A 27,767-nucleotide genomic window follows, 5' to 3' on the forward strand; every position below is an offset into this window, starting at 1 on the left:
AGTCCTAAACGTCTCGATCAAATATTTACATCTCTTGAATTAGATTGTTTCAAATTGAAATTGGTTTTTTTTTTCCTTCAAGCATTGCACCGAGAATCATAAAAAAATAAAAAAAAGGTACGACTCGAAAATGACTAAAGTAACATTTGACTAAATTATCAACACATACAATAGGGAGAATTAAATTTCGGAACCTTCGAGCGGGAAAACATTAGTCTAACTTTTTTACCGAACATACTTCAAGATAACAATCATTAAGTTATGCTCCTTTTATTTTTTTTACTTTTTACTACACTTAAGTTAAAAGTCTCGTTATGAGAAATTTTATTTGTTATTACTTTTTATTATGATACTCTCGTTACCTTACTATTATTTTTACGTAAAATACTCTTGAATTGAAATTGATTTTATTTAGTAACTTTATCAATACACTCGTTAAGCTTATGACATGTATCGTAATTAGAGTTACTTCGTTATGAAGAGTCCTAAACGTCTCGATCAAATATTTACATCTCTTGAATTAGATTGTTTCAAATTGAAATTAGTTTTTTTTTTTCCTTCAAGCATTGCACCGAGAATCATAAAAAAATAAAAAAAAGGTACGACTCGAAAATGACTAAAGTAACATTTGACTAAATTATCAACACATACAATAGGGAGAATTAAATTTCGGAACCTTCGAGCGGGAAAACATTAGTCTAACTCTTTTACCGAACATACTACTTCCTAAATTTCTTATCCGACTAGATGAAATTCAATCCACAATTACCCAAAATGATGCAACCCCCAATTAATTGGCTAAAGTTTCCAAACTATTTCACAATTCAAGTATTGAGATTTAATTACCGACGAACTAATAATAGTGTTTTGAAATTCAATTAAGCCCTCATTAGTAGCCAAAACGTGCCAAGATTTGAATTAATTAATCAGTTAATTAATTAATTAATTAATTAATAATTTGGAATAAGCTGGGATTGGAAATTTCTGCAGTCCAACAAAATTGAATTATGTCACGTGGGAAAAGTCAGACAACATAAATATGAAACTAAATACAACTTCAATGCTCTTCATCAATTTCAATGCCTCAATTTCAAACCCTTCGTATTTAAATTTTTGAATTTTCTTGCCGGCTTTTTAATATTTTATTTTAATTTATTAATTAATTAATTAATTTTTTTAAAAAAGGGAAGAATTACAATGGCTTTAAATTGAACTACGTTGGCAGACGCAGGCAAGAGGACATTAGAAAGCACAAAAACCAGGTCGAATCCAAAACGGTACGTTTTGACCGTACTTGGAATCCAACCAGAAGCTTTCCCCCAAATTTACTGACCGTTAATAAAGCAGATTTAGATTCAGTTCTCTACAATTAATCAATTCGCGTGGGCCCCACCCTACTCGCTTGATCCTCTACTCCCGATTCGGTGTGCACGGGCGTACGCTATAATCCTGAGAGAAAGTGGGATCCGCCATCAACGTCCGCACAATTCAAGTTGACGCCACTTCATCAAAGGCTGTACGCGTGGCCCCACCGTATCCATTCGATCAAAATTCCCCACCTTCCACCTCCATTTGCAGTTCCAATTGGGGAACATCACCCACCATCGGACCTATAATAATAATAATAGAAAACTAATAATTTCTCTCTTTTAATTTATATATATTTAAAAATTAATTTTACTTAAATATATATATAATATTATTAATAAATACGTATAGTGGCCAAAAAAAAAAAAGGGAGAAAGACAAAATAATAATAGAGTAGTTAAAAAATTAGTGGGAGTACATTAATTATATTTTTATATAAAATTATTATAATAAACAAACATTATATATATATGTTTTATTTTTTTAATTATTTATCTTATCCATAAATAGATACTAATATCTATAGAACATTTTTATTATATTTACATATATATTATTTATCTTAATTTTAAATTATTTTTCACAATATTAATTTATTTATATTCTTAAAAAGTTACACAATAAATATATAAGAAAATTATTAATATTTTCTTAAAATTAAATGTAAATTTAATTTCTATAGATTCCAAAAGTCAATTTTATTTTTTCATGAATAAAAAAATTTCTAACTCATAATGACTATCCCATTAAAAAAAAATCAAAATTAAAATTTATTATAATTTTTATTTAAATGTAATCATTTAATTAATACATTAATAATAAATTAAATTCTGAATTTTGTTTTTATTGGGCGACGAGAGCTTTTAAGACATCAGTACCTAACATTTTGGCGTTGGCTGCTATGCCACCGGCACCAGCTTTGTAACAGTCAAAATTCGTTTATGACAATTTAAAGACTGTTCGAAACGACGCTGTTTTGTCATTTGCAGACGGCAGAAGTCTGACCGGAGAAGACGATAAGAACATACATAGTAAAAACTGCTCACTCGACTGAAATTGTCAGAATGGAAAATTTACAATCGGAAGAAATTGAAAGGAAAAAAAAAAAAAAAATGGGTGTGTAATAGGACGTCAGTATACAAACCAGTAAATAAATACCTTCCTTACTTCCCTCTGTTATTTTTTTGCTTTAATTTTAGTAAATAAATAATTTAGAACTGTATGAACCATTCAAAGAAGAAGAAGGAAAAATAATATCCCAAGCTGGATGAGAGGGAAGGGCAAAATCGTATCATCGAAGTATGTAATTAGTGCAATCCTTACAGGTGATCGAATGTCAACGGTCGCCGCATTCAACGGTTGTGATTGACTCTCCCTAAATCCACCAGTTTCCTTGACCTGTTCGCGCAAAACGACGCCGCCGTCGAAAGGTGAGGTTTAATCGGACCCGACCTAACCTCTCCGAACGCCATGTCCGCCGGCATGCCACTTTTGCCCCAGTGACGGCTCGGGCTCGCTCTTACCAGCGGACTCAAGCAGAAGGTCAGCCCGGACGCGTTTTTCCCGTGTCCCTGCCGTGTACGTCTCACGGCAGACGGTCCCGACGCCGGTGTTCTCCTCCACTTCCCCGGGGACGCCTCTGCCGAAGACAAACACTCGCAATCCTCCGTGTCCGGCCCCCTCGCTGGTGACATTCCACGATCCATTATCCGGCAAGTTTTCCTATCTCCGGGGATTGCATCTTCTATGTACATCACCGGCTGCTTCTTCCGGCGCACGGAAAAGATAGTCGAGAACCATGAGGAGGGAGAGGAGGAGGATGCGTCGCACGAATAGCGATGACAAACCCCAGGATCCGACGATTTGAGATCGGGACTTAACTTGTCGGATCTGGACCTAAACAGGTTTGACAAGAGAGAAAACCTGGTCGTCTTCTTCCTGTGAGATCGTGAGGCGGTGAAATCGGTGGTGGTGTTGACGCTACCATAAGTGGGACCCACCTGAGGAGTACTGTAGAAAAGAGGATGGTGGTGCCAGGTGTGACTGTCGTCAGATTTACGGCGGGTTACATAAGGGGAAACAGAGCGAGGGAAAACGAGAGGGGGAGGGCGATGATCGTCATAACCAGCAGCGCATGAGTGGGAGTGATGGAGGTGGGTCTGAGCCTGAGCCTGAGCCTGAGCCTGAACCTGAGCTTGAGCCTGAGCCTGAGCCTGAGCCTGGGCGGCGATTAGAGCTAGAAGACGGTGGCGGAGACAAGAACCGCAGACCCCGACGCCGCTACTGAGGTCGGTGGGATGTTTCTTACACCTCATCTAATGAGTTAGATTAGTACGGTTGTGGGGATACAAATTGAGGTTGATTTACGTGGTGGGCTTGTCTCGCAGCATTCGTTACAGTGGTGGGCGTTAATGCCGCAAGACGAAGAGATCTGGCGAGGAAACCAAAGAGGAAAGAGTTTGTCTCGTAGCGGAAGAATGAAATTTAAGGGCGTGTTTGGCAGTCTAAACTTTTCATGTACCAGACTCTCCGGGACGACGACCGCACCTCAGCATAAACCTGCTTCCTCTATTGTTTACTCCGAGTGCTACTACCACTGCTTTTATCATCCTCCGAACCCTCGCCCTTATTTTTACGTTTGTGTTTGTGTTCAGACGAAATTATGGTATCATCACTGTTTTGTCACCGTATGAATTATGACAGACGCCCTCATATTACGACACGTGTATTCCTGCCATCACTCCGTAACCAAACCATATTTAGCTGTATTCTTTGGCTCATCCAATTTCTTTCGCGCTTCTCCAAATTTCAGCGTTGACCTCCCTAATCTCTCAGTTGGTTTGTATATTAATGATTAATTTTTCTACCTTATCCGGTAAATGTTTTAATTTTTCCTTCATGGGTTTAATTTTTTTTTTCTTTTCTTTTAAGGAAAAAAAATTAATTTTGAATTTTTAAATAATATTTAATTTAAATATTAATATTAATTATTAATATATAAATATACACCATGTTTAAATAAATTTTAGTGATAATAATTAGATGACAATAAAATAAGATGAAGATGATAAAAATTTTTTATATTTGAATGATAGGATGATATAATTATATTTTTAGTTAAATTATTAATTTATCATAAAAATAATTATTATAAATTAAATTTTTATATTTAATAAAATAAATAATAAATTATAAATATAAAAATAAAATTAAATATATTATATGAGAGTACTAATTCGATAATTTTAAAATTTATTTTAAATTTATTATTTAAATACCGTTTATTATTATTAAAAAATTAAATAAATATAATTTTTTTATATTTTAAAATATTATATATTAAAATTTTATCATTTATTACGGTTTAACCAGAGTTATTGTAACAAAGCAAATTAGGTAGAAATTAAGTGTATCGTACACGGGCATCATTAGAATTTAAGAAGGTTGGAACCGGCGTCAACATGGCACGACTTTTTCAAGGCGCGTGTGACAGGCAGAGGGAGACCGAGCTCATCCGGGCAGCATTTAGTTTGTGAGGAGCCTCCTCCATCACACGTCTGCTTGGCAGCTTCTAAAGATTGCACGCGCAGTTGCGATGCGTGGGGGGAAGTACAGGATAGGAGTAGGGGACTCCACGCGGCTGGCTGAGGAGTCAATCAGGAGAGTGGACTGGGCCTTTGGGATGGGTTTTGATCCGGTGCGGTCGAGACTACCCTCGTAATTTTTTTATTTTTGTCAATTATAATTATTTTCTTTCATTAGTTGAGGAGTGAAATCCATCACTTTTGATATAAAATAAGTGAAAACTAAATCTTAGTGTTATTGGTGGATTAAGGTTAAAATTCTCAAAATTATACTCAAAAGTCAAATGACATACATAACACTTTTTCGTGATGTTGCATTTATATGATCTTTTTGTTTATAAATAAAACTATAATTAATTATATTATACTTACAGTCTTCAACATAATATATTTTATCATACAAAATAAATAAAATTTTAGACCGTGAACGATATCTAATAAATCTATCACAATTTTTATATGATATAAAAAGTTAAGAAATTTTCGTACCCTATTATTATATAAATTTATTTTTCAACATATTTTACACAGAATTGATCTAATTGATAATAGAAAAATACGAAATTATTTTCTTTTAATATAAAATATTAGACCGTGAACGATATATAATAAATCTATCACAATTTTTATATGATATAAACAATTAAAATTTTTTATAATTTATTATTATATAAATTCATTTTTCGATATATTTTATACAGAATTAATATAACTGATAATATAAAAATATGAAATTATTTTCTTTCACGATAAAATATTAGACCGTGAACGATATATAATAAATTCATCACAATTTTTATATGATATAAAAAATTAAGAAATTTTCGTACATTATTATTATATAAATTTATTTTTCGATATATTTTATACAAAATTGATCTAATTAATAATAAAAAAATATGAAATTATTTTCTTTCAATATAAAATATTAGACTTTAAGGATATCTAATAAATTCATCACGATTTTTATATAATATAAAAAGTTAAATAATTTTCATACCTTATCATTATATAAATTTATTTTTCGATATATTTTATACAGAATTGATCTAATTGATAATAAAAAATACGAAATTATTTTTCTTTCAAGATAAACTACAAATAATTTCTACATCTAATAATTTATATACTTTATGGTTATTTTGATTTTGACATACGAAGCGTATTAATCTTATAGTATCGAAGCATGATGTTTCGTAAATAAATCAAATATATTAAAATTAAATATTTTTATCTTAAAGTCTATTAATAAGTTGACTTACATGAATGCATAAAATAAATTTCTATTTTTATTTTGTTCTTCAAAAATCTAATTAATATATTGACCTATGGCTCAACTTATTCAAAAGCACTATGAAGAAATTGGCACTTTCTAAAGCATCATTTTTTTTTTAATGTTTAAGAGTATTAAATATTTTGATATAATAAAATATAAATAAAAGTTAACTCAAAGTCTTAGTATACTTATTATTCTTAATTTATTTTAAATTAAATGAAATAAGTTGGACTAGCGTTTTATTTATTATTGTAATAAAATATACAGGGTAATTGTCTCAATTCAAATTCAACGAATAAATATTATAATAATTATTAAAATAAGAATAATTTTTTTAAAATACATATAACTGTTAAAATATAAAACATATTACCATCGAGATAGTTGTCTCGTATATTTTTATCACAGATACTCCCTTAATTTAAAATTTATATTTTAAATAATATATGATATTTACTTAGCGTATTTTACTCGACATCTAAAATAATTAATAATTTTATTTTACGAATAGCTTAAATTGCAACAATTTTTACAATATATAAAGCTGATAAAAATATATTTAACATGCAAAACTCGTACAATAAAATACTGTTGGGTCATTCATAAGGAATTACTCACCTTAGTATTTAATTTAAAAAATTTAAAGTAAAAAATTATTTTATAAATTTTTTTAAAATAAGATATGGGTAATGTAGTATAAAAAAATAGGCAATTTTTTTTTTTTTATAAATTTTAACATGCTTATATAATTTATGTAATATTTAAAATGTTATTTTTAAAAAATTAAAAAAATTAAGTATATTTATAACATATAAATATTGCATCACTATTATCTATATAAAAAATAAAATAAATTATAATATTAAAAAAAATACAATAGATAAGTTAAAATTTAAATTATTGAAGAATTGTCTTATTATGAATTAACGAAAGAGTTTTATTAAAAATAATTTATTTTAAAATTTAATTTAAAATATTTAAACAAATCAATTATATTATTATCCATACAACTTTCTTACAACCATTTAATTCAATTAATTGAAATTTTCTTTTTTGAAAAAATAGAAATTTCAATGCTATTGTTAGGCGCTCGATGATTCGATCGAAAGAGAAATCGAAAGAGAGTATGTAAGACGAGGGCAAAAAGGGAAAATAACGCAGGTTTGACCAGGACGACCAAATTTACGATACAAGAACAAGATCAGGAACCTCAACTGTATCAGGCAGCAAATTTATAGAATCAACTGTTCCTCCATTGACAGTCACTCTGTTCTAAGTTCGTACTGAGTGCCAATTTACTTACACCAGGGTTTCAAGCTTTCATCTGTTGAATCTGGTTCGATTTGATAATTTTGAGAAATGTCTAACTTTAATTATCAGATCAGAGCTTATTCGTCTCTGATCAGACGGCTCAAGCGGAGAACGGCGAATCCGGCGTTGCTTATACAGGCGAGGTCATTTACTACGACTGAGGGGCACCGACCGACCATTGTGCACAAGCGAAGTCTTGATATTCTTCACGATCCATGGTTCAACAAGGTTACTCTCTTCTTTATGGTTTTTTAATGCCTTTTCCATTTTTTCTTATTGCCATCGCTGTCAAATCTGTTGGTTGACTTATTCTTTCCAGTGGCGTACTTCTAGCAAGATGTGTATATATTTCTTTTATATCTCTGAGTTGTTAATTGGCAAGCATAATCTACTTTTAAACGTACGTTATTTTAAAAAGAAGGTTCGCAAAATCTGAAATGTAAGATAACACTTTGGACGAATGAACTATTCCTGTAATTCATATGAAAATTCACGTTTGAATATGTTTGGAACAAATATACTGTAATTGTGATACTCAAATTGATTCTTGTGTTTGGAACATATGAATTTCATCTTGAAATTTATCTGGACAGTCAAGCTTAATTTAATTATTAGATGGTGAAAGTTTCCTGCAAGAATGATAAACATTGACTTTCTAGAGAATTTAAATAGATTGTAAACAATATAATTTAAAATTTTACTAATTTCTGTAGAACTTAGAACATATTTTTTCAAGTTTCATTTGAAATTCTTGAGGAGTTAATTTTTAATAGTTTATAAGGGCTTTTCATTATCTGTAAATTTTCCAACAAATTTCGCAAATGAAATTCAGTAGTTGCAAAGAAAGCCTCAGTTCAATTAGATTGATAGAAATTTGAATACATTGTTTGATTTCCCTTGAACTTCTTTTGTTACGTAGTTATCATGTTCTTCCAGAGGACTTTTCATCCTTGCCTAGTAGAATGAAGTCTAGGTTTTCAAAACATATCCTATGTATTCTTTTTCTTCGAACGTTCTTTTTGTCTACTAACTTTGATTAGTAAAAAGAGAAAATTCTGGAACAATTTATTAGAATCTGAACCAACGGTTGTTGTTTGGTGTAAAAATCGAATCAGAGAAGATACAAGATGTTGCCTGAATGTTAGAGGCAAGTTTAACTTACATAAAAGTTAGAAGTAAAGCTTGCTTCCCAAAGGGACAGGCAAGAAATTTGTAGTTATCTTAATATATCTACATTTTTTATATTAATAAAACTGAATGTTTTGGACATACATGACGAGAAAAGAGAAACTTCTAGGAAGTATGCCTTTCTAAATCCCATGCAGTAAATCAAACTTCTTTGAGCATATTATATTATACTATCTGAACAACAGGGAACTGCATTTTCAATGACGGAGCGAGACCGTCTTGATCTCCGAGGACTTCTACCTCCAAATGTCATGTCTCCTGAACAGCAAATTGACCGGTTTAGTAAGTTTGCTTTACTTGCTGTCTCCCATTCTCCAATGGATTTTTTCTTACTTAACCAGATATTTAGCTTTATTATCTTTAGCTCTTCTTTCTTTTGTCTTTTGGTGGGATATGGGAAGATGTCCTAAAAAATTACTTCAAAAGCACATGACCCCTTGCATGCAGAAATAGTGTTCTTTCTCTTTGGGATTTTACATGGTACTTGTGTGACGAGAATATAATTCCTGTGTCGATCACAATTTACAAGACAATTTCAACAGTCAGTTATCCTAAATGCTGACGGAGATTGATCTATGTTAAACTTTCTATTTATTTTAAATAACATATGGGTAGAATGTTCACCATCCATGTAAATTCTCATATTCCAGCACTATCATCAATGTAATCCAGTAATTTAACAGTGGTTGACTTAAAGAGACTTGAAGAGCAAGCAAGAGACGGACCATCTGATCCAAATGCTCTGGCCAAGTGGCGTATACTTAACCGGTTGCATGACCGAAATGAGACAATGTATTATAAGGTGAGTTTTTTTTAGCTGTTAAGTTTGTGTATATACTTCCCTAGTTAGATATCTAGTAATGATTTTAGCTATACCAGATAAAGCATGTAAAATAAGCAATGGGGCATCCCACAGGTGTCATTCAGTTAGTGCAAAGCTTGTATTCAGTTTTGTTAAATATTTTTTGTTTCATGCACCAATTACTACCAGTATAAAGTAGAACGGGTTTTGTCCTGTGCTTAGTGGATGTAAAGTAAAATCTGGAAATTATGTATTTATTTTATCCATCTTCGCTTGTTATTGAGCTTTTAAATCTGCATTACTCTTCAAACAAAGAAACTACTAGCCCATTTGAACCATTAACTTTCCTTGCCATTGCCATGACATTGAAGCTGTCTATTTGTTGGAATTGCCATGAAGCTGATTTAAGTTGTTCACATAAAGAAATGCTCCTTATGTTGTTTTATTTGTTTTACGTTAATGTATATTTTTAAGAACTTCCATTAGAGATTAATGGTCCCTAATATTTGCATTTTAATGCATATTATTTCTGAATTTTACAGGTTTTAATCGAACACATTGCGGAATATGCACCTATAGTATATACTCCTACTGTAGGTCTTGTTTGCCAGAATTATAGTGGCTTGTTTAGGAGACCTAGGGGAATGTATTTCAGTGCTGCCGACCGTGGAGAAATGATGTCGATGGTTTATAATTGGCCGGCAGATCAGGTCTACTTCATTTTTCTACTACGCTGTGAATTTTTTATGCTTGAATTGGTGAACCAGTTCGTTTAATTGTTATCACAAGTCCCTCTCTACTGTTAGATCTAAGTTTTGCAGCTTGATGCAGATAAATGTTATCTAATATATTATGCATGACAAGTGCAGGTTGATATGATTGTTGTTACGGATGGAAGCAGGATTTTGGGACTTGGAGATCTAGGAGTTCAGGGAATTGGAATTGCCATTGGGAAGCTGGATTTATATGTTGCTGCAGCTGGAATAAATCCTCAAAGGGTATTTTATCCCTTCAAGAAATCATGTTTCTTGTGCAGACTTTGGATGTGTTTATGGATTCATTCACAAAAGTTTTTCTACTTGTGCTGTCAAATGTTTATTTTTGCGTTCCTTAAATTTTTATTATTTACTCCTTTATTTGCTAACACTTGAAAATTGATGCTTCAAGTATCAATTGAATATGCTGCTAAAACATGAAAAGCAGTCAATCAATTGAACAAATTTGACATTTAGTAATTGTAGCATTTGACCCATTCAACACTTCTTACAGATCTAGGCATCTGACATGCATAAGAAAGTATATGTGTGTAAAAGTAAGATGCATATGTACAAAAGTTGTTTCAGAGTTGTACGGCAAAAGAGTATAAAATGTGCATGCACAACATACCTCCTAATAAGTTTCTTTTTTGATTTAGGAAGCTGCACTGATCCTTGAGTTGTTCAATTAAGTGTGAGGTTTAGTCATCCCTGGTAGGGAAGAACCAAAAATTTGCAAAGTTTCTATTAAATTTCTTTCTTTACTTTGAGAAGTTGCATTTGTCTTTAGGTTGTTCAGAGTTCTTAGATGGGATAGACTGTTTAGAATTATGCCAAGCACCAAAAATCCAAAAAGTTTACCTAGGGAATATTCATTTTGGGACATTCTCAGTTTCCTTTGTTTTCTCCATTCTTTTCCTTATCATCTTTGCATCACTTTTGGATGAATGCAACATCAGAATTTTGGATGAATCTCACTATTCTTTTCTATTTTCACCACATCTATTGTGCTAAATTAGTTTCTAGTGTAGACTTTTTCCCCTTAAAGTTTAATAGGACATGGGTTTTATATTTTTTCCGCTGAAGCTTTACTATTATTCATTACTAATGTCTCTTGACAAGTACTTGATGTTAAGTAACATCAGTGCTCTATCTTAACTTAGTTTCATCTTGTGCTTCTACAAGTGCCTTTTCTCCTTCCTCTTGTTTGGTAATTTGATGAAAATATTTTCTGCTTCTTGTCATAGGTACTCCCTGTAATGATCGATGTTGGAACTAACAACGAGAAGTTGCTTAAGGATCCATTGTGTAAGTATTTCTATATTCAGTTATTGTAGAAGTATGCCCAGATAGTGTTACGGTTTGATTAATAAAAGCTCTTATTTTAGAACAAAGCTTTTGCTTACTGATTGTTGAAGGAGATTTTTTAGTCAAGTAAGCAAGCAAATGAAGCAGATTGTCTGTTGTTGTTGATACGTATGTAGGTATTTACATATATATTTCTACAAACCACAGGAACTGATGAGGGTATGATTGAATCTAAATGAATCAGGAGAATGACAAGGTTCCTTCTTTTTAAGGAAAGAGCAATATCAATATGCAACTATGGTCAAGAAAACATAATTCAAAGTGTAATGACTATAATTTAAGATATATTGATTGTGAATAATTCTTCTTCGCTGCCTGTATATAATTTCTTAGAAGTAACTGCTTGCCTACTTTTGGAGAAAGACTATGTTTGAATTGAGGGAAGTGGATCGAGAGGAAAGGAAAAGAAGTGATGCTCATACTCCTTTGTCTTATTTGGAGTAAAAGTGATAATTAGTAAAAAGTGTCTATTTTTTTCCCTTAAAAACCTATTTTTTTTAATTCCACCAAATTAGTGGAAAAGGAACAAAGAGGAAATAGTTTAAAGTTCTAAAGAAGAATTTTCTACATTATTACTACCTAACTTGTCATTCTGTTAATAAATGATGACTATTTTTTTTACAAATAATCATTTTTTTCTTTTATAAACCTAAATCAAACAACATTTCGAAGCAGTCAGTTTGTTTATTTGTTCATTTTTTAGTTATACAAGTAAGAAAACATGTTTTCTTTCTTTTCCTTTGAAAACCAATATTTTTTTCCCTTTCCTTATATTTCTTTGCTAATGTTTATCCAAACTTAGTGTAGGAGATTCATAATAGTTTATAGAATTTGTTTCTATTTTTTTTAATGATTTTTATGGTTCAGTCCCCATTTAACAGAATATGTTGCTAACCTTATTATAGGAAGTGTAAGCTGTTTAAAGATTTAGTCTCTCAAAATTTCTGGAAATAATAATGAATACAGTAAAATATGCTAATAGTATTACGAAATGAATGTGTAAATATTATATTGTGAGATCATGGAAATGTTAATGATGAATATTCTAATAGTAAATAGATTATATCTCTGGGTGCTACATGATGGTATTTTAGATTTGGTCCAGATGCAAGGTCAAATCTTGTCTACCTCCTTTGGATATTGGTTCCAAGCTTTGTTATGTTTTTGTTCCATTTGGTGACACTTTTTTATGATCATTTGACTCGTCAGTCTTGTAATTACATCGTTCTTTGGTGTTTGCTTGTGTATAAATTATGAACCATGACTTACGGGTTACTAGAGATCAGTTGGGTGATGGCTGGCTCAGTAAGAGAAGAGATTTGGGCCTGGAGGGGTATTAGTATAGGGAAGAAAAGTGTGAGTCTCATCCCCCTTGCTATCTTTAGGTGAGGTGAAAAGAGAGGAATATGAGAGTGTTTAAGGGAGTGGAAGATGATTTTGATAGGGTTACAGATAGATGGTACTAGATTCTAAGTTTTTTGGTTATGAGTCATTCTCTTAAAACAATGGACGATTTCAGAAACCTCATTGATTTTTTAACTGACATGTAAATACTTTTTATACAGGAGTTAGAACCACCTTGGTGCTTGTATAATATTATATCATACCATACCATTTTATTTTTTTGTTTTTTTTAAAAAACATCATTCTTGCATCAACGGCATTACTGGCATTGAAGTTTTTTTTTTGGGTGTTTTATTGAGTGATGTCTTCCATGTGACAAGAACATTGTAGAACTCTTTGATAACAGATTTGGGGTTGCAAGAACACCGTCTTGAGGGTGATGAGTATCTTGCAGTCATTGATGAATTCATGGAAGCAGTGTTTACTCGTTGGCCGCATGTTATTGTGCAGGTAATTTTGTGTTTATCCAATTGAACACAAGCCGCAGTTGTTGGAATCAATTATTTGAAATCACTAACGTGTTTGGGTTGTCAGTTTGAAGATTTCCAGAGTAAGTGGGCCTTCAAATTATTGCAGAGGTACAGAAGTACTTACCGAATGTTTAATGATGATGTCCAGGTAATGAAATCTCTCTTACAGTTTATTTTTTCATGATAATTTTATGTCAGTTATTTGGATTGTTTCCCGGGTGCAAGGTCATCATGATATGCTTCATGATGACTTAATATCAATTGTTTGGACTGTTATGCACATCTTAAATCACTTGTTGTTTGGCCTTGGGGGAAGTTCAATAAATCAATTATTTGATAAGGTATATTACGTGGAATTTGTTGTGCAATTCAGTTGCTCTAATTCTTGATGCCAGGAACTTCACCTTGGCTTGCTAGTTTAATCTTTGTCTGTGCTTTCTTTAAGTTATGATGATGAATGTCTGTTCAAAAACTGAACTAATAAAGTCTCTCAAGGAAAAATGTAAGTGTACTCCAATAGAGGAGCCAATTACTTTGAAATTTTATTGCTAACAATAGTCTTTTGTTTTAGTACACTTATTTGGGTCGATTATGCTTAGTCATGATATCACTAGTGATGTGGATTTTGGGGATGTCATTGACATATTAACTTCTATATAAATGCTTTTATACATGGGCGGTACCCCCATTTTTCTGGTACCATGATTAATTACATACTTTAAACCTTTTATTTTAAAAAAAAAACAATAGTCTTTTGTTTTAGTGGTTTGCATTATTCTCCAAAGTTGCAATAATATTCTTCCTTTACGAGCATAACTTTAGCCATCATAACATGCAGGGAACAGCTGGGGTTGCAATAGCTGGTTTGCTGGGAGCTGTAAGAGCCCAAGGCAGGCCAATGATTGACTTTCCAAAGCAAAAGATTGTTGTTGCTGGTGCTGGAAGGTCAGTTATATATCTTGCCTTCTGAAAGGCTAATAAGTCATTCTCTCATTTATAGTTCATGAAAATACTTACTGTTATCCTGCAATTCTATGTTCACGTGTTAAAGAGGCTGCTTTAATTACCATCTGATATCTGTGCATTTCAATGGTTATACATCATTGTCTAGTTTTTCATTACCTTGAAGTGCACTATGCACATCATTTATTCTCCCTAATACACCACAATATTCATAACATGTTGGATTGAAGAATGGAGTTTTCTGCTTTGACATAACTTTGCTCCCTTTGTATGCTACTTTTAGGAATTCTAGACTATAGGATGCAATAGTAAGTTTGAAAGGAGGCTATCCTCGTGAAGACTACATTTGAAATTATTCAATGTAGAGTTTTGCGGGAGGTAGGCTAATCCCCAGGTCAAGGTAACCTGTCCAACCTTGCTACGTAGTTTATGATTTTTCTCCATTCTTAGTGGGATAGAGAAGCAAATGAAAGTTTTCAAATTAAACTTTTATGGGGAGACATTTCAAAATTGTAGAATCTTCCATTTGGTCGGATGGGATGGTAATTCTCACTTGATAGAGATGGCTTCCATGTAAATGCACTCTTCCTTTTCAATTAAGCTCTCTTACTAAGTGGGTCTAGAGTATTGTAGGGTATTTCATTTGGTCAGATAGATGCTCACAAAGTCCCACCTGATAAAGGTCATTTGCTTCTAAAATCACTCTCCCTTTGCAACTAAGCTCTTTTTGCTCAGTGGCTATGAAGGTTTGTGATGGAAGGAGACGGGTTTTGAAGGACTTTTGCAGTGGCAGAATGGGCTTATACACCATATATCTAAAGCAGTATATGTTTCAAGTTGATGGTTATAGTTGAAGGAAAGAAGGGGGAGTAGGGCCTTTGACTGAAAAAAGTTCTGGGGCCCATTATATTTTGGATGTGTCATGTTTAGTAATCACTAGAGAAGTATATAATCTTCTCGGCTGGACAACAACTTATATAAGATTGGCATTTCAATTTGTTCTTTGTTTTTGTTCTGTTGTTTTTTTTTTTAATCTTTTTATCTTTTGCTGTATAGCTTACCCTCTTTTAGGTTATATCTCCTCATCCTTTTTCTCATACATTGCTTTTTCTATTAAGAAATTTTGCCATCTAAATTTAAATTAGTATTAATAAAGGATATTATTTTCTTAAAGAAATATCAGGTCGTGCAAATAGGTATACAGAATATTTAAGTTTGGTTTTCATAATTTTCTTGTTTCTTCAGTGCAGGAATTGGTGTTCTGAATGCTGCAAGGAAAACAATGGCGAGGATGTTAGGGAACAATGAAACTGCATTTGACAGTGCACGGAGTCAATTTTGGGTTGTTGATGCCCATGTGAGTACTAACTTAAGGAATAATCTCGGTATTCTACCTTGAAACAGAAAATGAAGGTTAATATGTAGTGGCAGCAGATCATCTCCAAATGATACCTGCTGTAATCTACTAGGGATATTGTAACATGCTTGTTAGCTAGAATGAAGATATGTCTTATAAAGTGTTGTATATATACCAAATTTTTTCCCTGCTTAAGTCCTCAGAGGCTATGGTTTCTTGAAGTCAAGGTTAACTGTGATTATGACGCCTTGGGAGAACCCCTTTCAGTGTGGGCACTTCGAAAATAACTTCGCTCTATTGATCTTTATATTTAATTTTACAAGTTGATGCCTTGTGAAGGTCTTTTCTCAAACAGCTAAAATGGTAATTAGCTCTGTTAATTCTGTGCTTGTATAGGGCCTTATTACTGAGGATCGAGAAAATATCGATCCAGATGCCCTGCCATTTGCAAGGAAAGTAAAAGAAGCTGATCGTCAAGGACTGAAGGATGGCGCCAGTCTTGTGGAAGTGGTTTGTGAATTTTTCTAATACCCACTGTTCATTGGTTCTTCAGTTTATATTGTTGTTATATCAAATATAGACACTTCATTCCTAAATTTCTTATGAAAATGAAGGTGTTCCTGAAATAACTAGAACCAGTTTGTTAGTAAGTTTGATTAGAAGTTAGCTGCATCTTTATACCCGTAAAATGATGTATATTTAGTAATTTGAGCATAATCTAACCAGGTGCGGCAAGTGAAGCCTGATGTGCTTCTTGGATTATCTGCTGTCGGAGGCTTGTTCTCAAAGGAGGTAAGATGAATGCTATGAAACAAAATAGTGCATGCACAAGTTGTCTTTATTTCTACATTTAACAACTGGTTTAATGCTCAGAGGCTTTCCAAGATTTGTATTGTATTTTTCATGACCTTAACTGATGTTTTCAAGCTGGGTGGTTAACTTTAAAATAATCTAATGTTCACAACAGATCTATAAGAGCACTCAGCCAGTAACTAAAGGAATTCAAACTATTTGTGGCTTAAATAATTTTTGTTTGTGTGCTATCTAGGTGTTAGAAGCCCTCAAAGATTCAACTTCAACCAGGCCTGCCATCTTTGCGATGTCAAACCCTACAAAAAATGGTATGTGAAAACAAGTTATCTGGAACATATTGTAGTACTAAGACATACACAATTACACTTCTCATTTTCCTTACTCATCTATACTAACAATTCTCCTTCACTCACCTCCTTTCCCTTACAGCTGAATGCACTCCAGATGAAGCTTTCTCGATTTTAGGTGATAGTATTATTTTTGCCAGTGGAAGCCCGTTCAAAAATGTGGATCTTGGTAAGTACCATGGCATATACTTTAAATGTTTCTGTAGTCACTATTGTTTTTGTTGTCTGTTTGAGAGAATGTCCTTTTGGTGGATAGCTATCTATCCTTTGATATTTTTAGTGAAATGCTTGAGTAACTGTTTAGGGGAAAAAAAGCTGTGTGTTATGCTTTGGAATATTGAAGGATGATGTGGTAATGAAAGGACTGAAGGTTGAAAGTGGCATCAGGTTTGAATTGATCTCAAGACGACGGGGAACACTTTTCCTATGGGGGTGAGGGGTCTTGTTACGGTCCCTACTCGGAATTGCGTTATAGGACAACTCATAATGAAATCAGTAGGTAGAATGATGTATTATTTAGAAATTTAAAAAATAATTAGGGCTCGTTAAATAGAGAGAACTCTACGATCTTTAGAGTAGAAAAGTACTCTTGATTCAAGAATAATTTCATACATAATGCTATTTTTCTTCCTTACCACAGGATGTATACAAAGATGGTAGTTCGTTCTGTAAATTTTTGATTTTTAGAATTACCTAAATTACTCGTCTTATAATAGATTTATTTCGCACCCTAATACATACTTAACACTTAACTGAACATACTTAAATAAAAATTACATTATAATATTTAAGCTAACACACATAAATAAGCAATTACACAAACTTTTTATTGAAAAAAAAAAGCAATTACACAAGATTATTCCTTTTTAATTCCTTCTTTGATGAACCTTAGGGTAGGGAATTATTTTGCCCCTAACATCACTTCCCCGAGGGTGGCGCTTGTCCTCAAGTGCAAAATAATGGTAGCGGGTTTGCATGTGATCGGCGCTTTCCTAAGATGCTCCCGTTGGTGATAGACCTTCTCCATGAATAAGAACTTCATGTTTGCCATTGTGAGTTCAGGAAGCCAAATGAGTAAGATGAAGGATGAGGAATTCCATGATGGACAATGGGAAGAGTTGGGAGAAACACCTTGCTGTCCATGAAAGGCCTTGAGAGAAGAAACATGGAAAACTGATTGCAATTTAGAGGAGGGTGGCAAGTCTCGTTTGTGAGCAACTTCATCAGTCCTCTGTATGATCTTGAAAGGCCCATAAAATCTGGGAGACAATTTCTGCACTCTTGTGACCCTGTGAAATCTGTCTATATGGCTGAAGCTTTGGAAGAACTAAGTCACCCTCTTGGAACACAATTGCCAATGGCTACTATCATATATTTTGTTCATGCTATGTTGAGCTTGCAACCAGCCAACAAAAAGTTCGGACTTAAATTTCTCTTGCTCCCTATCCTCTTGACAAGTTTGCAATAATTTTTCAAACAGAAATTGTAGATCACCTATAACAATTAGCTCTGGTACCAATTTGTTGTGGTCATTACTTATGGATCGCGTTATAGGACGATTCACAATGAAATCAGTAGGTAGAATGACATCTTTCTATGATTTTCTACCTTTACCTATTTTTAGAAATTAAGAAAATAATTAGGACTCATTGGATAGAGAGAACACTACAATATCTAGAATAGAAAAGTACTCTTTATTCAAGAATAATTTCGACCCTTGGGCTGAACAACTTGAATGATATGGCAAGAGAGGATTTATGTGTCCATACGACAGTCAAACCAAGTTTCTCCAAGAACTAAAAGTTCAGTTTGGAATTTGGAAAGATTGAGATAATTTACAATCAACTAAGGAGATCTTTTTCATTACTCTTAGACTTGTGAAAAAACGAAAGTTTAATGTTTGGTATATACAACCTACCCAATCCCTGATCGAGACAGTCAAATAGAATGGGAGTTATGCAACATGGTTCATGCATATTAACTAGTAAATTCCCCGTGAAATATATAGAATACATATTCTGTTGTAATGCAGATCCTTGTAATAGCATGATTCCAAATGTGACCTGCTTCACCCCATAGACATGCACAAACATCTTTTTGTCTGTGTTTTGCTCCATGGACTTCAGATTAAGTGCTATAGAGCAACTTGAAGCTTTAGTTAATTCAAGGATCCACAATTGTTCCATCATCCAGAATTATCCCTGTTTTGATTTCAACTCTGAGTTTACTGATGAAGATATATTCATTTTAATTTTTAAATGGCACAGGAAATGGCCACATTGGGTACTGCAACCAGGGAAACAATATGTACCTCTTTCCGGGGTTAGTTCAGCTAATTCCACTTCATAAAGGGAGATATGTGTTTCTCTTATTGATTTTCTGTAACTCTTGGCCTCTCCTTTCAGGATCGGACTTGGAACTCTTCTATCTGGTTCTCCAATCATATCTGATGGCATGCTTCAGGCTGCAGCAGAGTGGTATTGCTCTTTCTCATCCTTTCTCATTTAATTTTGTCGGGGTACAAACTTCTGTAAATTCTGTTTTTGGCAACCTTCTCTACAGAAATTACAATGGAATAGAAGGGGGGAGGGGTAGGAAGTGGAATTTCTGCTTCTCTTGTTTCATTTTAGTTGGATTTACTAGTTGTGGTGTTCCTCTCTTGCTATTATTTATCCACCTTTATAATTCTCTTTTCTTGGATGTTGTATATCTTTTACGGACCTCAACTGGAAACTACAGCCTAGCTGCATACATGAGCGAAGAGGAGGTTCTAAAAGGGATTATATACCCTCCAATATCTAGGTAGATAAATGGATCCTTTATTTTCCTTTTGTCACCCTGCATCTATTTTGGTTATATATTAGGGGATTTCAGGAACCTCTATTTTAATCGTCTTGGTCGTTTTTGCTATCTTATTATTATATACAGGATAAGAGATATAACAAAGAAAATAGCTGCAGCTGTTGTCAAAGAAGCAATAGAAGAAGATCTGGCTGAAGGTTATCGTGAAATGGATGCTAGAGAGCTTCGGAAACTCAGTCCGGTAGTTTGATCATCTGTTATAGCTTAAGTTTATAGCATTATAAATAAAGCACATGGTGGTTAATGAACTTACCTTCTTTTCAGCTAAACTATAACTGTATAAAACCATTTAAGACGCATGAACCAATTGTGATGTGTGCACGATCATGCAAAAGGGCATGTGTGTGTTAGGTCCTGCAATATATATGAAAAGCGTACGAAAATATAGATTGTAAAATTGATAACTGGGTTTCATACCATATGCAAAAGAAATCTAATAATTACTAATTCTAGCTGCACTTTGGCCTTTTAAAGGATCTTGTATTTCCTAGTAAAAGCGGTATGTATATATATATATTCTTCTAGATAACTAGGTCATGAGAATAACCCTAGCTTCTTAGGTTTGATTACCACCAGTCATGTTCAACATAAGCCAGGTGATGTTAGATTTTCATAAAATGCTCTTGCACGAGATCTTTATATTGGCAGTAACATCAGTTTCTTTGGTTGCAGGAGGAACTCCTTGAATTTGTGCAGAATAATATGTGGAATCCAGAATACCCAACATTAGTTTACAAGAAGGAATAGTTTTTGCCAAATCTTTACCATAACTGCAAGGTGACAAAAACACTGTAAAGGAGCTCCTGGTTTTGTTCACAGACCATTTGCATGGAAGATGAAGAGAGGATAACAGACGGCCTCACATGTCTTCATTCTGTTGTTGGATCATATTTGTTGGCGAATCGTCTTTAATTATCCACCGGTACCTCAAGTATGTCAAATTTGCTGTAATATTTCTGATTTATGTTGCGGTGATGTTGTATTACGACTATGCAAGTTCCCAACAATGTAATTGATTCTGGTCACGTCTACTTCGATGCCTTCAAAAAATTCTTGGCTATTCGAAGTGAGCGGAATAGTTCGGGGTAAGGGCGGGCCGATCCCCCTTCCACTCCGACGACAAAGTTTGATATTTGTTATAATAGTTCAGAATGATTTTCGGGTCATGTAACAAGAATCTCTGAAACAATAATAATGGGAATGTACAAGTGTGTCGGAGCATATATATTATGTATTCAAGTCGATTACTGATACGACTAAATACATCCTACAATCTACGGTGCATTTTCACAAGTTATTTAAATTTTGGAACAAGTGAATTTTGGTTTTTGCATTAATTTAAAAAAATTAGTGAAATTTATTACTTACTATTAGAATACCATTCGATTATTTCTTAATCTTTTTTAGTTCGTAATTTAACTGTTAAGTTTAAACGGCTGTTTCGAGTTATTTAAATATAGATATATTTTTATAAAATAAGTTTAAATCTACTAATGTTTTTTTATAATTTTTTTAATTTTATGAACTGGTATACTAAATACAATAAAAAAAAAATTGAAATTATTAAACTATTAGTGAAGGGGGTAGTCAGCCTGGACAGCCAGAGCTGGCGGCCGTCGGCTCCCTCTTGTTTGAGCCGTTAAGGATCTTCGCATAATTTTTTAAAAATAATAATAATAATAATTTTTTTTATTTAAAAAAAGAAGAGATTCAAAATTCAAAAATTCAAACGCGTAAAGGCATAAATAATTTTCTGTTGAGCACTGATAGTAAGTCAGTGACAATCCAATCAAAACAAGCCACGTGGACAACAACATCTTTCACCGACCGAGCGTGATGTTTGTCCGAAAAATTTCATTTATTTTTCTTTTTCCGATCTTTCCTGCTTCTTTAATCTTACCGCAGAAAAACCATCTTCTCTCTGTTTTTCTCTCTGGCGTCTATTTCAAGTCAAGGCTCCTTCTGCTCCTTTCTTCGAATTTTCGGGTTTTCTTAATACTGAAAGAAGATCCAACGTTAGGAGAACAAATACCGAGGTGGAAGTAATCCGATCTTTCGATTTCTGTTTTTGTTGCTGAGAAATAAGAACAAGCAAAGATGACGACCATGGAGAGCTTGATAGGTTTGGTAAATAGGATACAAAGGGCTTGCACCGTGCTTGGAGACTATGGAGGTGGAGATAATTCTTTTTCTTCTCTATGGGAAGCTCTTCCTTCTGTTGCAGTTGTTGGTGGCCAGGTTGCTCTCCCCTTCACCCCTCTCTCCCCCTCTTTTTTTTTGTTTTTGGAGAAATTTTTGTTCCTCTTGTTTCTTGAAGAAATTCTCTTGTTTTTGTTTTGTTCTAAAGTTATTAGCCGAGATAGGAGTTAAGTTAAGTATGCTAAACATAGTCAGTTTAGATGTCCAGTGAGAGGTTGTTAGGTTTTCAACGGATATTTCTCTTGGATTTATCAGTCTAAGAAAAATTATTAGCCGATATGAACTTTCCTGGAATGGTACTTAGGCCAAATGAGAAAGTGGTAAAAGTTTTACTGGATCGTACTTGCTAAAAACTCCTAATGTTCTGGGGAGATGGAAGTTTCATTTGCCTGTAGATTTAGTCTTCTTCGTTTTGAATTCTGTGCAGAGTTCAGGAAAATCTTCCGTGTTGGAGAGCATAGTTGGCCGAGACTTCCTTCCTAGAGGATCTGGTTAGTGCTTCTTCTCTGTTAGTCCTCTCAGTCTCTCTCTCTCTCTCTCGCTCTCGCTCTCTCTAAATAATTTGTTTTGCGCCTGTACTCTCTTATTTCTCACTCTCTCCAATTTTGACTATTGATTGAGATGCTTTTTCTTAATGGGGGATTCCAGGGATTGTGACAAGACGACCGTTGGTGTTGCAGCTCCACAAGACAGAGCAAGGAGCTCAGGAGTATGCCGAATTTCTTCACTTGCCCAGGAGGAGATTCACTGATTTTGGTACATTTTCCTTTTATTACAACATTTTATTTTGTTCGCTACCTGGAAATTTTAAGGACCGACCACAGCATTTTGTATTTCATAAGATTATAAATGAGAGGTTTATCCTGAGGAGAAACACAAGATATGGTATCTTACCATGAGCATTTTGTGTTTCTTTTCATTATTTTCGAATTTTTAACTTAATGTAGCTATATTGGGATGATGTTTAAATTGCAAGATAATTAGATTGTCCTCAACTTGTTTGGCTGGGAATCTCCTTGTGTTATGTAATTTTCTCTTATGTTTATTATTTTCCTTTGGCTGCAGCCGTGGTTCGCAAGGAAATTCAAGATGAGACTGATAGGATAACTGGGAAGACAAAACAGATATCCCCAGTTCCTATTCACCTCAGTATCTATTCTCCAAATGGTTCGATGTTATTAAAATCATTAGTTATTCCTTTGAATGAATGATACACATTCTGCTTTTGTTTGTAACTTTCTAACCTGATCCTTTTGTTTACAGTTGTGAATTTGACACTGATTGATTTACCTGGACTGACCAAAGTTGCTGTTGGTATGTCTTGAGTTCCGTCTCTTTACTAATGATTTGACTTATATGTGATGTAAAGTTTGTTCATGGAGACTATTTTCTCTCCAGAGGGGCAGCCAGAAAGCATTGTTGAAGACATTGAATCTATGGTTCGATCATATGTAGAGAAGGTAAGCAAACATTGTATATATTTTTATGGTAAAAAGCAGACATTATATTCATTCTGGGCTCCACCCTTTTTGTCTCAATTTTTTAAATTGATAAAAAAGAGGAAAATTTATCTACTAGAATAAATTTGTAGTAATTCATTTATTTGTTTGGACTCTTTTAGGGCACTTAATTCATGTTCTAATTGGTTGGTTACTTTGAGATGCTTTGTAGCCTAATTGTATCATACTGGCAATATCTCCGGCCAATCAAGATATAGCAACATCAGATGCTATCAAGATTGCTAAGGAAGTGGATCCATCAGGTGCAAGCTAGTGAACAGTTCAACTGGATTCTGATCATGCATTTCTTCTAGACCACCTGTCACTGGGTCAATTGTTCTAATATTCTGTATGCTATGGTATGATTTCTTAGGTGAACGAACATTTGGAGTGTTGACCAAGCTGGATCTGATGGACAAAGGAACCAATGCATTGGATGTAAGTGGCTTCTATGAGTGAGTGTGCATGTGACTGGTGACAGATGTTTTTTTGTAAATTTTGTATTCTGAATGATTTCTAACTATCATGTGTATCTTGCACAATAAAGATATAATTCTAAATTCTTGGTAGTTCTCAAACATTTTTTAGTAAAATCTGGAAGGTTATTTTGATTTTCATGCGAACTACAACCAACTTCGGTAGGTGCAGATATTGCATTTGTTTTTGCTTTTTTTGTTTCTTTTTAGTTATAGCAAGCCCAGGTCTTCTTTTAGTATCAGATCTTAGATATAGTGTTTTCTCCCATATTAAGTCCTATTGAGACTTTTTACTTGTCCTTGTCTTTTCTAAGGTTCTTGAAGGAAGATCTTACAGGTTGCAACATCCTTGGGTGGGAATTGTGAACCGCTCACAAGCTGACATAAACAAGAACGTTGACATGATTGTTGCTAGACGCAAGGAGCGTGAGTATTTTGCAACTAGTCCTGATTATGGACATTTAGCTAATAAAATGGGTTCAGAGTATCTAGCAAAGCTTCTATCCAAGGTATGGTTTTGGGAGCTTTTCAATTTTAGCTGGATTTTATTTTCATCTGCGTGTCATTTTTGTGATGTGGCCTTCTTTTGCTTTTAGCATTTGGAATCTGTTATTAGGGCCCGGATACCAAGCATCACGTCCTTAATTAATAAAAGCATTGATGAACTTGAATCAGAGATGGACCATCTTGGTAGACCTATTGCTGTTGATGCTGGGGTGAGCAGCTAGATTCTGGCATTTAGTTTTGAATGTTATACTTTCTTTGTTGCGCTTAACTGATGTTTTATCTTAGGCTCAATTATACACAATTTTGGAGCTTTGCCGTGCATTTGATAAAATATTCAAGGAACATCTGGATGGAGGGTAAGTTCTTGTCTACATTGCTGATTTTGCATTTGTTGTTCTTAGGAACTTCAGATTTCAAAAAGGAAAAAATCTGGTATACTGTCGTTTAAAAAAAAAATATCTGGTACACCCTAAAATGTCATTTCAGTTAATCTTCTATGTAGATCTAAATGTTCATTGAACATAAATCATATCTTATTTAATTCCATGGTTATGTCAAACGTTGCACATTCTTTGCCTTATTTAAATATCCTTGGTCGAAGAGGCAAAGTGTGTGTGGAATCCACAAGGCAAAGTGTGTTTAGAATTGCGAGTTGAATTGCATTCTGACCTTTCGTCCCTTATTAAAGCTGTTGCTGGTTGTGCGTGATATCTTGGAGCAAAACTTCTTCGAAGCAAATTAATAGCAAGTGCTAGTCCTTGTCCTATTGAGTTGGTTCTTTGATAGATAAACAGCCTACAGTTCTACTTTTTAAGCTCAAGATATATGGATCCTTCGGCTATAAATATGTCTAATAAAAACATCGGTTTGCTGGAAATTTGTCCACAAGAGTGCAATCCTTATTTCCCTTCCTAGGTCTATTTTAAAAAGGACAGTCCCAGACAATTAATGTCAACTGAACTCTTGACAATTCTCTTTGCACTTAGGCGACCTGGAGGTGATCGTATCTATGGGGTCTTCGACAACCAGCTCCCTGCTGCTTTGAAGAAGCTTCCGTTTGATCGGCATCTTTCCTTACAAAATGTAAAGAGAATTGTGTCTGAGGCAGATGGTTATCAGCCTCACTTGATTGCTCCAGAGCAAGGTTATCGACGACTAATTGAGGGGGCACTGAACTATTTCAGAGGCCCATCTGAAGCTTCTGTGGATGCTGTAAGTTGTCCTGTTTATGGAGCCTCCTGGATGTTAGTTTTCACCTCAGCATACTTGGGAATTGTTTTATGGAACCCTTTTGTAATTAACATGGAAAGTTTTCATCATATTATGATGTAGGTGCACTTTGTCCTGAAAGAGCTTGTAAGGAAGTCAATTGGAGAAACTCAGGTGAGCTTTATGATGAGAGTACAACTGGTTCTCGGTTTTTCCCTGCGAGAGAATAAGACTTATATTTATCTTCATTGTGTCAAAAACAGGAGCTAAAGCGCTTTCCAACACTGCAAGCTGAAATAGCAGCTGCTGCTAATGAGGCCTTGGAGAAGTTCCGTGAGGAAAGTAAGAAAACAGTTCTCCGGTTGGTTGATATGGAATCTTCATATTTAACTGTAGATTTCTTCCGGAGACTTCCACAGGAAGTGGAGAAAGCAGGAAATCCTACTGGACCAGCCACAGATCGATATGCGGAGGGCCACTTCAGGAGGATAGGATCCAATGTGTCCTCCTATGTGGGTATGGTTTCGGACACACTAAGAAACACTATTCCGAAGGCTGTCGTTTATTGTCAAGTTAGGGAGGCCAAACAATCTCTATTAAATCACTTCTATACACAAATAGGGAAGAAAGAGGTATGCACGTCTCTCTCCCACTCTATATTCTGTCGATTTATCCGTACTTTGCTATATGTGTGTTCATATCTATACTTTTAATATTTGTTCCACTGTTGTTAGAATCTTAGAAGTTCATTACTTGAATTTTTCTGCTTGATTCCATTCAGTAATAGAATGATTTGAATTGTATAAATGAACCACTATCTATAATGAACTGTAAACAAGCAGTAAAAATTGATAGTAAATTGCATAATTTGATTCAGTTTTTGTTGTGCACTCCATTCTAAATAAAACTGAATCTAATCAAATATTTCAGTAATTTATGTTTATTTACTTATAAGTTACAATGTTTATACAATTTGCTTTGAAAACAAGTATTTTTTTAATAATGTTAGTATAAATTTCTTAATATTTTGTACTTTGATATTTTTTCTTTTAGAAAGTATATACACATGACAGTAAATTTTGATTAAGTCCAAATTGCAGTTAAAATGAATTGGGTTTTTGATTAGCAATTTGAGTCCTTTCTTTGGGATAAAAATTAGCAATTTGAATCTTGATTACAACTATAACTTGATGGCTTAGCTATTTCTTACTGCATGCTATTTAAGTATTTTGTCATAATGGACTAATGGAAAATCATCCAGTAATATATACTGGATAGATGTGTTGCCTTTTTGGTGATAATGGGGCATTGCAAGTTGAGCAAAGCTTGTATTTTTCAGATATAATTTGCGTATGTTTGCACTGTTGTTTTTCTCTAATTTGCAGCATGGTAGCTATTCTCTTATTTTTAGGAGAACGTTTCGTTACTTTTGATGGAGTTTAGAAATGAGCTATGAAATTTTGGAGAAAAAAAGGCTTGAACTGTCATTTCTAGTCTAAGAAAGTCATTTCTAAATGATCTTATTATCAGTATGTTTATAAATGAAATGAAAATTATAGATTATTTACTGTCCAAAAAAGGCAGATGGACTTCTAAGATTCTGGTCACGAATAATGTTCTATTGTATTTTTTTGCAGGGTAAGCAGCTTGGACAGTTGTTAGATGAAGACCCAGCGCTGATGGAAAGGAGACAACAGTGTGCCAAGAGGCTTGAATTATACAAGGCTGCCAGAGATGAAATTGATTCGGTATCATGGGCCAGATGAAACGATTCCGCGTAGTTATTGAGGCAGAGGTTCTAGAACATCTTATTCATTTTGTCCTGTATGGGACAAGTCCAGATTCTTTTTCCGTATGTATTTGTTGCTGTGTAATTTCTGATTGTAGTTTTCCATTCTTGGATGTTAGTTTTATGTTTGACATCTGCGTATATATTATCTGAGAGAGATCACTTTTGCACGGTTAATATAATGGGGTTGACCCAGTTTGTGCTGTTTCGTCTAAAAGTT

The 27,767-nt window shown here is 33.8% G+C and overlaps 3 protein-coding genes across 3 annotated transcripts; 2 read left to right on the top strand and 1 right to left on the bottom strand.

Annotated features, from left to right (window-relative positions):
- Positions 1-2,397: 2,397 nt before the first annotated feature.
- On the bottom strand, positions 2,398-4,004 carry LOC110825074 (uncharacterized). Its single transcript, XM_022055536.2, has one exon. It carries the CDS (start codon positions 3,681-3,683, stop codon positions 2,721-2,723), a length of 963 nt encoding a protein of 320 aa, XP_021911228.1. The 5' UTR covers positions 3,684-4,004; the 3' UTR covers positions 2,398-2,720.
- A 3,338-nt stretch (positions 4,005-7,342) lies between these two features.
- On the top strand, positions 7,343-21,121 carry NAD-ME1 (NAD-dependent malic enzyme 1). The gene is made up of 19 exons (XM_088216899.1): positions 7,343-7,767; positions 8,913-9,009; positions 9,411-9,529; positions 10,072-10,239; positions 10,399-10,527; positions 11,532-11,592; positions 13,403-13,506; positions 13,591-13,674; positions 14,365-14,471; positions 15,735-15,846; positions 16,243-16,356; positions 16,573-16,638; positions 16,895-16,967; positions 17,089-17,175; positions 19,274-19,328; positions 19,412-19,483; positions 19,746-19,808; positions 19,935-20,049; positions 20,541-21,121. The coding sequence occupies exons 1-19, from the start codon at positions 7,588-7,590 to the stop codon at positions 20,613-20,615; spliced, it is 1,881 nt and encodes a 626-aa protein (XP_088073025.1). The 5' UTR covers positions 7,343-7,587; the 3' UTR covers positions 20,616-21,121.
- Positions 21,122-21,750: 629 nt separating this feature from the next.
- Positions 21,751-27,764, top strand: LOC110814826 (phragmoplastin DRP1E). The gene is made up of 15 exons (XM_022042406.2): positions 21,751-22,106; positions 22,495-22,558; positions 22,716-22,823; positions 23,133-23,234; positions 23,331-23,381; positions 23,466-23,527; positions 23,739-23,829; positions 23,940-24,004; positions 24,357-24,551; positions 24,639-24,758; positions 24,835-24,905; positions 25,536-25,761; positions 25,882-25,932; positions 26,022-26,390; positions 27,396-27,764. Exons 1-15 carry the CDS (start codon positions 21,966-21,968, stop codon positions 27,522-27,524), a joined length of 1,845 nt encoding a protein of 614 aa, XP_021898098.1. The 5' UTR covers positions 21,751-21,965; the 3' UTR covers positions 27,525-27,764.
- The last annotated feature ends 3 nt before the right edge of the window (positions 27,765-27,767 follow it).

This window comes from Carica papaya, chromosome 3, assembly GCF_054855325.1.
Source record: "Carica papaya isolate Zhongbai chromosome 3, ASM5485532v1, whole genome shotgun sequence".
Lineage (NCBI taxonomy): Eukaryota > Viridiplantae > Streptophyta > Magnoliopsida > Brassicales > Caricaceae > Carica > Carica papaya.

Coding starts and splice junctions, on each gene's coding strand:
- LOC110814826 (XM_022042406.2), top strand. CDS start 21,966: ATGACGACCATGGAGAGCTTGATAGGTTTGGTAAATAGGATACAAAGG. Junction 23,235..23,330: donor CAGTATCTATTCTCCAAATG/GTTCGATGTTAT, acceptor TTTTGTTTACAG/TTGTGAATTTGACACTGATT. Junction 23,830..23,939: donor TAAGGAAGTGGATCCATCAG/GTGCAAGCTAGT, acceptor ATGATTTCTTAG/GTGAACGAACATTTGGAGTG.
- LOC110825074 (XM_022055536.2), bottom strand. CDS start 3,683: ATGAGGTGTAAGAAACATCCCACCGACCTCAGTAGCGGCGTCGGGGTC.
- NAD-ME1 (XM_088216899.1), top strand. CDS start 7,588: ATGTCTAACTTTAATTATCAGATCAGAGCTTATTCGTCTCTGATCAGA. Junction 16,639..16,894: donor GAGGCTTGTTCTCAAAGGAG/GTAAGATGAATG, acceptor TGTGCTATCTAG/GTGTTAGAAGCCCTCAAAGA. Junction 19,809..19,934: donor ATATACCCTCCAATATCTAG/GTAGATAAATGG, acceptor TATTATATACAG/GATAAGAGATATAACAAAGA.